Source organism: Ctenopharyngodon idella, chromosome 19 (genome assembly GCF_019924925.1).
Source record: "Ctenopharyngodon idella isolate HZGC_01 chromosome 19, HZGC01, whole genome shotgun sequence".
NCBI classification, from domain to species: domain Eukaryota; kingdom Metazoa; phylum Chordata; class Actinopteri; order Cypriniformes; family Xenocyprididae; genus Ctenopharyngodon; species Ctenopharyngodon idella.
Window position 1 is genome coordinate 18,304,050 of NC_067238.1, and position 12,151 is coordinate 18,316,200.

The following is a 12,151-nucleotide window of genomic DNA, read 5'->3' on the forward strand; positions in this document are numbered from 1 at the left end:
CTTCATTAATGCATTTATCAGACACTTTTATCAAAGACACTTACAAAGTATTTAATTTGTACATTTGATCAATACATGTATTCTCTGGGTATCAAACAATTGATTGAATTAAAACACACAAACAGAGAACTGCCAAAAACATTTACAGAGTCAAAAGAAAAAATCTAGACATGATTTAATAACAACATTTGAAAGGAAGGACCTTAATTTCAGCAGCATAATCATGAACCATGACCGCTGTGAAGCTTGAAACACTGAAACATCGAAACACTTCACAAAGGTGAATTTATAAATCTATAAATGCAAAAATCTTACACCTAAAATATTTTCTCTGATCCCTGTGCTGAAAATAGTATATATTTACAAATAAGTTTGCACTGTAATAATTTCCCTCCTCACACTTCCTGTATGCAGAAAATACAGAGATAAAACTTACAATGATATAAACTGTGTTTTGAGTTCAGTGTGTGGGATATGTTATATTATATCGGCTATGTCAGTTAATTCTGCATGGTGTAATTTTGTAAAATATACTATATATGTTATTAAATATATTTAGAGTGTCCAGCTTTGCTCTAGTATCAAATGTCTCTCTATAAAACATTATGATCTTACATTATTTTTTTAATTGATCATAATTTATCATCATAACAGGTGCATTTCATAGCCATTCATCACATTTTAGTTTAGCATACTATTTCATCTAACAGTACTGTGATAATCGGCAATATCTGTTCTTAATCCTGTTTTTCCAACATATGATTTACTACATTAAACAAATAAAAACTTCTGTTTGCAATTTATAAAAGCTCTCATTTGAGTCCTGAAAGGCAAGAAGTTTGTATATTAATGCGTGTATTATATTAAAAGCAAAGTGTTATATTAATTGTCAAGTCTAAAATGTGCAACAGGCCACAGTTGTACAGGAGTCAGTGTCATCATTTTAAGATAAAATTTAAAGATAATATAAACAGAAACAGCTATGATTAAGCATTCTTGTTAAAGTAGAGGTGATACAGATTAGAAACAGCTAAAGGAACAAAATCAAGAACCAAAACGTTTTTTTTTTTTTTTTTTTTTTTTTCAGTAAGAACACTGTGTGCAAAATGAGTAAATTCTCATCAGTGCCCATAAACATGTTCACATCTCAGTCCATCACTGCTGATCCACTGGAGTCTGTACCTGCTGCAGTTTGGACTGATTTTATTTTTTTTTTATTCTCCTTATAGATCATTTTGTGACTGACCATCCATTGAGCCATAATTGCGCCTCCATGTCATCAGACCTAAAAAAAGTTATAGCAAATTATACAGTATCCATCTTATTTCACAATGTGGATGTAAACTATTTTCTGTGGATGTGTGAGACTTTGATTCATTAGCACCTATATAACTGGAAGAATAACGAAGTACTGTAAACGTTAAAATTTTTGTGCTACAAGCCAGTGACTTTATGATTATTATAGTGAAATTAAAATAATATAGATAGGACAAAGAAGTGCCAGAGAAGTGCTGAATGGGGTGTAACTGAAGTGCTGAACTGGTATTGCCTTCATCAGGGTGTGAGTAACAAACACTGTATAGATAGCAATTAAAAGTTTGCAATTTCAAGCAGCATAATGGACTGTTTTTGTTCAGCTTTAATAACTGGAAGTGTATGACATCAGAAGCCTCACACATTCAAGTTTCAAATGACCGCTCCATTCTTATGCTAAAAATAAGGTGGATAAAAACTTCGTCTTGAGTACATACAGATATTCTGTTCTTGTAAATATGTTTATGTCAAGCTGCACTGATGTCACGCTTCTCATTCATTCATTATAGCTAGTCATGCCTTTAGTCTGTGCCCATCAAATAAAAATCTAAATAATTAAAATTATCAATATCAAATTCTCTATTAGTTAATATAGTTCTACTGTCACACAGTATGTACAGTGAAACTGTCCATTTATAGTTCATACGTTTTCAAATGTCTTTAATACACGGATTTAAAAACAAGACATTTAAAGCAACAGTGTTGCATTATAACTCACCATTTGAACTTTTCCTTTTGTAGATGTAGCAACCAATCACAAAGACTACAACGGCCGCAATTATTCCATATATAACACCCCTTTGAGGTTCTGGTTCACAGTTAGAACATTTTCCATCTGCAGAATTAAAAAAAATAATAAATAAAAAGTCATTTTAATTTTTTTTTTAAATCAACATTTTAAACTGTTAAAAATTAGTTGAGACACTTTTGTAATTGTAGTGGTTTTCCTAGAAGCTGGGGCAAGGTGGTATGTTCTTCACTCATAGTTTGGGATAAACAAATAAACAGTGTCCACATAATAATGTCTGTTTCAATGCTATATTGTTCATTTAATAATAATTAAAAAACTCTTACAGTTTTAAAAGCATGTGGATCTATGGTAAGAACCATATACAACCAAAGGAAAGTGTAAGTATATGATATGAGCAGGTGACCTGCACCTACACCACAGTGAACACCGCCATCTAGTGGTTAAATAATCACTACATTTAACTCCTACAGTAATTGTTTGTATTATCATGTTCCCTTTCATGGGAACTGTCGACGCTGCGTCGAACGCAATGGGAACGCCTCTGCGTGATTGCGTCATGAAGCACTCATGAAATCTAACCAATAACGTGACGAGACGTCAGAAGAGGGTGACGTCACGGACCAGGAAACTATAATGCGTACCCAGAACAAAGAACGCTAGCTTCTGTGTCTTCAGCAAGAGTTATCGTGTGTTTATTTGGTGTTGTTTGTCTTGATATATATACAAGTCAAGATCTCTTCGTCTGAGGACAAGAGTATCTCACACCACATCACATATACACATCACATGTTGTTCTGTCTTCTATGAAGAGGCCAGGGCTGAGGCTCAACGCCAAGAAAAGTGTGCTTGTTCCGGCTCAGATTACCAACTACTTAGGGGTAGTTTGTGACTCCACCACGATGCAGGCATGTCTATCTCGTGTGAGTTCCATTCTCAGGGCCATGAATGGGGTGAAACTAGGCCAGTCACTCACTGTAAAACAGTTTCAGAGACTGTTGGGTCTAATGGCAGCTGCATCCAACGTGATACCTTTTGGCCTGCTGCACATGAGACCCTTACAGTGGTGGCTCAGGACCAAGGGGTTCTCCCCGAGGGGAAATCCTTTTCGCATGATCAAGGACACGCGGCGATGCATTCCTACTTTGGTCATGTGGAAGAAGAATTGGTTCCTGTCCCAAGGACCTGTGTTGGGGGCTCCTTGTCGTCGCGTAATGCTAATGACAGATGCCTCTCTCACAGGTTGGGGGGCGATCATGAGTGGTCGCTCAGCTCAGGGTCTCTGGGAGGGCCATCTACTTTCCTGGCACATAAATTGGCTGGAAATGATGGCGGTATTTCGAGCACTCCAATACTTTCTCCCAGACCTGAGGGGCCACCACATGTTGGTCCGCACGGACAACATGTCGGTGGTCGCCTATATCAACCATCATGGGGGTCTGAGGTCTCGCCAGTTGTGCAAATTAGCCCGTCGGATCCTCCTGTGGGCCCGAGGGAAGCTCCTCTCGCTGAGAGCAGCCTACATCCCAGGGCATCAAAATGTGGGAGCAGACATCCTGTCGAGGCAGGGGCCGAGGCCCGGGGAATGGAGACTCCACCCCGAGGTGGTGGAGCTCATCTGGAAAAACTTCGGTCGAGCGGATGTTGACCTGTTTGCTTCGGGAGAAACGACCCAGTGTCCACTATGGTTCTCTCTATCACATCCAGCACCCTTGGGCCTGGATGCCATGGTACAGATGTGGCAGAGGCTGCGTCTGTACGCATTTCCCTCGATCGCTCTGCTCCCGGGAGTTCTGGAGAGTGTGCGCCAGGACGGGGTCCATCTAATATTGGTAGCCCCATTCTGACCAACCCGAATTTGGTTTTCAGACCTCGTGTCTCTCTTGGACGGCTTTCCGATGGAGATTCCTCTCAGGCAGGACCTTCTGTCTGAAGCAGGCGGCATGATACTTCATCCTCGCCCAGAATTATTGAGACTGTGAGCCTGGCCTCTGAGGGGGCCAGGCACATAGATTCTGGTCTCCCAACTGAGGTTGTGGAGGCCATTCTCCACTCCAGAGCTCCCTCCACAAGGAAGCTTTATGCCTATAAATGGAAACTGTTCTCTACTTGGTTTAGACAATGTCATGTGGACCCTGTCCATTCTTCTGTTAGCTTAGTGCTACAATTTCTCCAAGACAAGTTCTCGGATGGTCTATCCCCTTCGACTTTGAAGGTTTATGTGGCGGCTATATCGGCCTATCATGCTCCTCTGGGGGACTCCTCGGTAGGCCGGGATCCCATTGTTATACGCTTCCTTTGTGGTACTCTGAGGCTGAGGCCTGCTGTTCGTACAAGAACTCCGGCCTGGGACTTGGCCGTGGTACTGGAAGGGTTAGCTGAGGCTCCCTTTGAACTATTAGAAGAGGTTTCTGAGAAGTTCCTCACTCTGAAAACAGTATTTCTACTGGCTATCTCATCTCTCAAGAGAATAGGAGATCTTCAAGCACTTTCGGTTGCTCCTTCATGTTTAGAATTTGCGCCTAGTATGGTAAAGGCTTTTCTTCACACTAGACCTGTACGTAACCCTGGTTCCCTGAATAGGGAACGAGATGCTGCGTCGCTTAGCCGTACCCCGGCGTACCTGTGAGCGTCTTGCTTCAGCTATTGTTCTTCGTTCTGGGTATGCTTTATAGTTTCCTGGTCCGTGACATCACACGCTTCTGACGTCTCGTCACGTTATTGGTTAGATTTCACAAATGCTTCACGACGCAATCACGCAGAGGCGTTCCCATTGCGTTCAACGCAGCGTCTCGTTCCCTATTCAGGGAACCAGGGTTACATACGTAACCCGAGATGTTCTCTTGCTACAACATTTTGAGAGACAATTTAAGGTGATATTTACCCCACTCTACTGTAACTGTCAGACTGCTGTGAATGACCAGACAATCATAAGATCCTTCATGGTTTCTGTCGATCTTCACACTGATTCTCATCTGAAAGGTTTCATCTTCATTTGGTCTGATTCCAGAAGATGTTTGATCCTCAAGTTTAGTTTTGTCCAATCTAATGTTCATCTGAACATCTCTGGGGTAGAAACCAGTGGCCAGACACGTCAGAATCAGATTACTGTCATCATCAGGAGATTTCCTCGCAGAGACACGAACATCTGGAGCACCTGGAGCAGAAAATAATAATGCAATTAACAAATATAAGAAAATATATATAAGAAAAAAAAATAGGGTTGTGAACATGATCCACAGAACAAAGATGATCAAAGACATAATGAGTAGGCATTTTTCTATGTTTTGCCTGTATAATTATATTTATTAACTTAGCCAGCTGACATGCAATCTGACACTCCAATGTGACAGTCAAACTCATCCAATCCAGATCTACTGATTATTTTTTTGCATGTTTGTCACAATTTAATGTTTCAGATCATCAAACAAATTTAAATATGAATCAAAGATAACACAAGTAAACACAACATGCAGTTTTTAAATGAAGGTTTTTATTATGAAGGGAAAACAAAATCCAAATCCACATGGCCCTGTGTGAAAAAGTGCTTTAAAACATAACTGTGGTTTATCACACCTGAGTTCAGTTTCTCTAGCCACACCCAGGCCTGATTACTGCCACACCTGTTCGCAATCAAGAAATCACTTAAATAGGACCTGACTGACAAAGTGAAGTAGACCAAAAGATCCTCAAAAGCTACACATCATGTTGAGATCCAAAGAAATTCAGGAACAAATGAGAAAGATATTAATTGAGATCTATCAGTCTGGAAAAGGTTATAAAGCCATTTCTAAAGCTTTGGGACTCCAGCGAACCACAGTGAGAGCCATTATCCACAAATGGTGAAGACATGGAACAGTGGTAAACCTTCCCAGGAGTGGCCGGCCAACCAAAATTACCCCAAGAGCGCAGCGACGACTCATCCAAGAGGTCACAAAAGACCCCACAACAACATCCAAAGAACTGCAGGCCTCACTTGCCTCAGTTAAGGTGAGTGTTCATGACTCCACCATAAGAAAGAGACTGGGCAAAAATGGCCTGCATGGCAGAGTTCCAAGATGAAAACCGCTGCTGAGCAAAGAGAACATAAATGCTCGTCTCAGTTTTGCCAGAAAACATCTTGATGATCCCCAAGACTTTTGGGAAAATACTCTGTGGACTGACGAGACAAAAGTTGAACTTTTTGGAAGGTGTGTGTCCCATTACATCTGGCATATAAGTAACACAGCATTTTAGAAAAAAAACATCACACCAACAGTAAAATATGGTGGTGGTAGTGTGATGGTCTGGGGCTGTTTTGCTGCTTCAGGACCTGGAACCATGAATTCGACTGTCTACCAAAAAATCCTGAAGGACAATGTCTGGCCATCTGTTCGTGACCTCAAGCTGAAGCGAACTTGGATTCTGCAGCAGGACAATGATCCAAAACACCAGCAAGTCGACCTCTGAATGGCTGAAGAAAATCAAAATGAAGACTTTGGAGTGGCCTAGTCAAAATCCTGACCTCAATCCTATTGAGATGCTGTGGCATGACCTTAAAAAGGTGGTTCACGCTCGAAAACCCTCCAATGTGGCTGAATTACAACAATTCTGCAAAGACGAGAGAGCCAAAGTTCCTCCACAGCGCTGTAACAGACTCATTGCAAGTTATCACTAACGCTTGATTGCAGTTGTTGCTGCTAAGGGTGGCCCAACCAGTTATTAGGTTTAGGGGGCAAGCACTTTTTCATACAGGGCCATGTGGGTTTGGATTTTGTTTTCCCTTCATAATAAAAAACCTTCATTTAAAAACTGCATGTTGTGTTTTCTTGTGTTATCTTTGATTCATATTTAAATTTGTTTGAAGATCTGAAACAATAAGTGTGACAAAAAAAAAAAATCAGGAAGGGGGCAAACACTTTTTCACACCACTGTATTTCACTAACATTTCTGATTCAGTTTTACATTTTTTTTAATAATGAATTGCTGCGTTATTGAGACTTGAGAATTAGAAACAGCCTCCAGTTATTTTGTCACACACACACACACACACACACACACACACACACACACACACACACACACACACACACACACACACACACGAGCTAATTAAAGTGATCTGATTAAAAACATACTCATATTTGTGTGGTTAAATGTGGAGATCGTGTGCACACAGTTCTCGAGATAACCCTTGATGTACTGGTTCCGTTCTATTTGATTATTCCATTCCTTCACGGTTTCTTTGGCTTTTGGGCTTTTATCAATCCACTGCATAGTGTCATCACTAAAGGATATAAAATCCTCTCCATCAAATCCATATTCATCAAAGACAGTCAGATTTACTGTTCCATCAGGAAGTTTCTCCAGTTCACAGCCAATTATTCTCTGAAGAACATGAAGCTCTACAATCACAGAACAACACTTATAGTAAAAAGATATATTCAGTTTCATAACATGACTGATAGTTGTTAAGAGTAAAGCATTAATCTCACCAGAACACTGTGAGTTTGTGCAGTTTGACAGAGACTTCAGCTGATCTTTGTACCAGTCTCTAGGTTCATTTGGTTCTGGAAGAGGTTCAATCCCAACATATTCAGTCAAATTCACTCTTATCCAGTTTTCATCTTTATTACTGAAGCATGTGAACTGTTTGTCATCATATATGCCCACAGCACTGAATGGAGGGGATATGTCTGCTTTGGTCAGGACTATGAACCTGTAGTAAACATGGTGTCTCTCTGAGGAACATAAAACACAAACAACAATTAAAACACTTTCTTTACTGTAGCACAAAGTCTTGTCACATAGGGTGACAGAAATGAATATACTTATTTAATTAAATTGCAGCCTGATGTATTGCACATCTATGAGAGCCCCCACAAAACACAATATGTCATGTATTAATTTGTTGTGCACACCTTTTAATTATTTCATGCATTTTAATTAATGTAATTGTTAAATAACCATTTAACAAGTGATATAATAATGTATCATTACTGCTTAGCTAAAACATGGAAAATGGTGATGTATAATCTCAGTATTTTCTACATTTTTTTCTGTTTGAATTTTTAAAAAAAATCTGTATTTAATTAAAAAAAAAAAAACAAATATATATATTATTTCACATCCTGCTCAATATTGTCCAACAAACAACAAACAAAAGCACAGACTAATTATTAGACTATTTAGATTACCATATAGTCACTTTATAGTTTCTGCCATCACAAAATTACACTTACTTGTAGGTTTGAAACTTTACATATGGCACATTTATGTTCACCAACAACAACAAATATTCAACAACAAATATTTTAGCAAAATGTATATTTTAGTCAGAATTGGTCTTTGTCATTTGATATCACACTCGTGAAAACCGAAGTGAATTATGGGTGTCGCTGCCATTTGTAAGGTATTAAATTAATCTCTGTATAAGAGCAGAGTTGTTGTTTTTCTCTTTCGCTTCCTTTTTTGGAAAAAAACTTTGTTGCCCAAAAAGCTGTAAATAATACGTCCCATTTTTACATTTTTGCTTAGTATACGTTATGTTATGTAGCTAAAAACCTTTTCATGTCATTGCAGGTCAACCTGCTTAAAGATTATGGAGACTGACTGACTGGACACCATCCCTACATCAGGGCCACACCAGCATTAAACACACAGGGTGCGTCTCAATCAGCTCCTTAGTTCAGTAGTTAGGGCACTGATCAGGGTGTCACCCATTATAAGCACGGTCTCATTCGCAAATAAAAAATATCAGTTCTGCTCTTTATTAATACCATTGATGAGATTATATAAAGAGAATGGATCACTATGAACTGTTCATGATCCAGCTTACAGACTCCTGAGCGATACTGGATATGAAGGTGAGAGCACTTTATTACAGTTCATCGGAGTTGATTTATGGATAAAAAGTTTACTAGTTTATGAAGCACCCCCCGAATAGGAATAAGGTCTGTATATATTTGTTTACTGTTAATTGAAACAAGAGTTTCTGTGTAATACGCTGGGAATGTTGATGATAGTGCAAGGGAGAGAGATTATAGATAATAATTGAATGCACACTTATTGCACTGTGTTTTATTAAACACTTACTGTGATTTTCTGGAGTGAAAATGTACGCTTCATGTTTTGTGTGATAAACTTCATAAAACTCATCAGTAAAGTTTTGGCCATCATTCGGACAAGGTTCAGGCTTGTACCAATAGTGGATAAACGCAAGATGACAACATAAGTTACAGTAATTAATATTAATAATTAATAACAGTAATTAAACTAAACTATATCTGTTCTATCTCCACGCAGCGTATATTCTCTGGCTCTGTAGGCATCATTGTCCGAATCTGGTTCAGACCGAACACTGTTAGTGACAGTTTCTGACATTATTAGTGCGTCCTGACCCCTGACACCAGAGGAGCTCTTGAAGCTCCGCCCTCTTAGGCAGAGCAACAGCTCATTTGCATTTAAAGGGACACATATCATATATGGAAGTTTATTAATGTCAAATGTTTTTGAAATAAAAAGCTTGTTGAATTGCACTAATTGAAAAAATATGCATTTTGATACATTGTATATTTAGAGTTTGCATTTTTATGGGCTGAAATTCAACATGGTTGTATTTATAAGCTGTGAATATTTCACTTCAAAACATTTCACCCACATTTTCATTATTAAAAGATTTAAATATATTTAAAGATTCTTAATATTCACCTTTCAGATTTCACTTTCAACATATTCAGTCTGTTTAAAAATACAACCTAACAGGCAATTTCGGTCCATTTTTTTTTTTTTACTTTACAAATTCGCTTCCACAAATTCAGTGGTTCAAATTCGACAGAAAATTCAAAATTGAACATCTGGGAACTGAAACGCAATTATATTACCGAAAAATGTTTCTATGATCAGAGGAGCATGCACGAATATTTTCAGTGGCGCTTTAACATGAAACAGAAAACTCCAAAATATATGTGTACACTCCGCCCAGTATCACCGAAAAATCACAGAATATTTCAGAAGACCGGTACATATTGTGCAGCAAACCATTTAATTTGAGCATTGTAACTTTTATGTTTGACTGATGTAGTGAAAAATAGTATAATATTATTTGGGAGTGTGACTACTAGAGGGCGTGCTTGTACAACAACTGGCTTTACCTCTAAGAGTTAGTGGAGCGTTGTTGTTGTTGCCTGGGCTTGGTAGATCCAGCTTGTGTGCTCCCTTGTAGACATCTGTAAACAAAGACACGTCAAATATACAGTATCCCTCTCCATTTTCTGCTGCGCAAAAGAATATCACAGTTGACTGCATTTTAGTTTGATGATGGACTCGCTGAAATGTAAAGTTAGCGATGGTAGAATGAACTAATATGTTCTGTGTGCACACAATTTATGAATCTATGGATCCATTTCTCAAAGCTACACACAAAACCACAAAACATTCAATATAACATTTTAAATTGACGTTAATGTGGGGACGTAAAAACCTCCCTGTACAGCTATGATCAGCTGTTCTGCTGAGCTTTCGATGTTGTTTACCGAAAGGCCGAAGCTGATCGGTTGGCTCTTGTCACATGACCTGCGGTGCGCTTGCGGCATTCTGAAAAGTTTAGATGTTTTCATCTCGATGCGCCTGGAAAATGCACCGCATGCGCGTCGCGACCGCGTTGCTTCCGTTATGAGCGCGCGTGCCGAGCGACTTCATTTGAAATAACTGACTTGCGCGTGGAAAAGACGCTATATGTCGACGGCCCCAAACCGTTGCGCTCACATCTTGCGTCTTTTACAGCGTCTCGCGCATGACATGGCGTTCTAAAAACGCGGAGTTCAAGTTAAAATCAGTTCAACCTTTAAACAAAAACGCGTCCCGAGACCTTGCGTTTTTTCCTCATTCCTCTGCCCTTGTCTCGCGTTTGTTCAGTGTGAAGGAGCCCTAGCACTAGTTATTTAATCAGATTAGTTTTTTAAAGTAAAGTTGTAAAGTAGGCTAGCCTAACTTGTAAAGTAAGCTAATACATTACTTTTAGTTTTAAACAAAATATCTCATTTACTTTTGTAGAAAGAAATCGGGAGAAAGGTTGCACTTCATTTCTGTTCCCTTCACTTCTACGCATAGGGCTTAGGAACTGCTACAGAAAAAGCTCGATTTCCCTTATCTAAGATAAAATGTGGATGACGAAACTATTTTAAATATAACCTGGAAGCAAACTCAAAAGTTTTAATTTATAAATTTGTAGATCATCTCTGCTGCGGATCAGAAAAAAAACAAATGAACTCTGTTCTTACCTTGATGCGCATCGCTTAGCCAAGAGTGAAAAATAAGCCAAACCATTACTATGTCGTCCATAACGAAAGTGTTTTTAACAAGAGCGTTTAAAAAAAAAAAAAAAAATTTTTTTTATTTTTTTGCTGTTTATATTTTAGACACGCTCCCTAAGTACAGTCAAGTTTGTACAGTCTTTTTCTGGTCGTGTCGCGCTGCTTCTATGACTGTAAGACAGACCATTGATTTAAATGGGCTATGTATATACCTGGACGTCAAGCTACAACCATTGGCTCAATGTACAACAATCTCCGCCCCCTGCGCCTTGGTTGCGGCCGGTGCTGCTGTGTTTTGTATCATCTAACCGCTGTTTTTTTATCGCAGTTATCGCAGTGCATTTTCTATATTTTGACATACTGATTTAAGTTTATCCATCAGGTGTCCATATGACAACTGAATAAAAAAAAAAAAGATATTGATTTTTTTTCTGTACAATAATTGGTAACACTTTACAACATGGTTTCATTAAGATTAGGTAACTACATTAGTTAACATGAACTAATAATTAACTGTAGTCCAGGTGATGTGTGAAAAAATGTTCACTTTTTCATAAAAGCATGAAATTTGGTACACTTGTACAGTTTGGAGCCCTAAACATTTGTTCATGTATTGTTGGCTGTTGCTATAATATACCTGTGCGACTTAAGACTGGTTTTGTGGTTCGGGTCACATGTCTGTTGCTTGCATGTTGTGTAGAGTTTCAAAAGCTCAATCCTTTTGTTCATTAACCCTGACAATACAGTGACTGCAAAGAGTAGAGAATGTCAGACACAAAAAATATACACTGCTCAA

At 38.7% G+C, this 12,151-nt stretch overlaps 2 protein-coding genes and 2 long non-coding RNA genes across 5 annotated transcripts in view; 1 reads left to right on the plus strand and 3 right to left on the minus strand.

The window, feature by feature from the left end:
* The window catches only part of LOC127500465 (zinc-alpha-2-glycoprotein-like), a 47,695-nt gene that overhangs the window by 15,578 nt on the left and 19,966 nt on the right, over positions 1-12,151 (minus strand). The window lies entirely within an intron of this gene.
* Positions 1-12,151, plus strand: part of LOC127500470 (uncharacterized) — a 94,882-nt gene that overhangs the window by 12,964 nt on the left and 69,767 nt on the right. The window lies entirely within an intron of this gene.
* LOC127500467 (zinc-alpha-2-glycoprotein-like) overlaps positions 1-12,151 on the minus strand; it is a 20,966-nt gene continuing 8,815 nt past the window's right edge. Inside the window, exons 3-6 of the mRNA XM_051871566.1 lie at positions 7,180-7,446; positions 4,947-5,219; positions 2,033-2,149; positions 1-1,285 (exon numbers count right to left, since the gene is read on the minus strand). Of these exons, the coding sequence (XP_051727526.1) occupies positions 1,224-1,285; positions 2,033-2,149; positions 4,947-5,219; positions 7,180-7,446 (719 nt within the window). The 3' untranslated portion in view covers positions 1-1,223. The remainder of the gene's footprint in view (positions 1,286-2,032; positions 2,150-4,946; positions 5,220-7,179; positions 7,447-12,151) is intronic.
* LOC127500471 (uncharacterized) lies at positions 7,717-11,306 on the minus strand. The gene is made up of 3 exons (XR_007926349.1): positions 10,576-11,306; positions 10,195-10,269; positions 7,717-7,782 (listed from the first exon to the last, which is right to left on the minus strand). It is a non-coding gene; the product is annotated as an uncharacterized LOC127500471 (long non-coding RNA).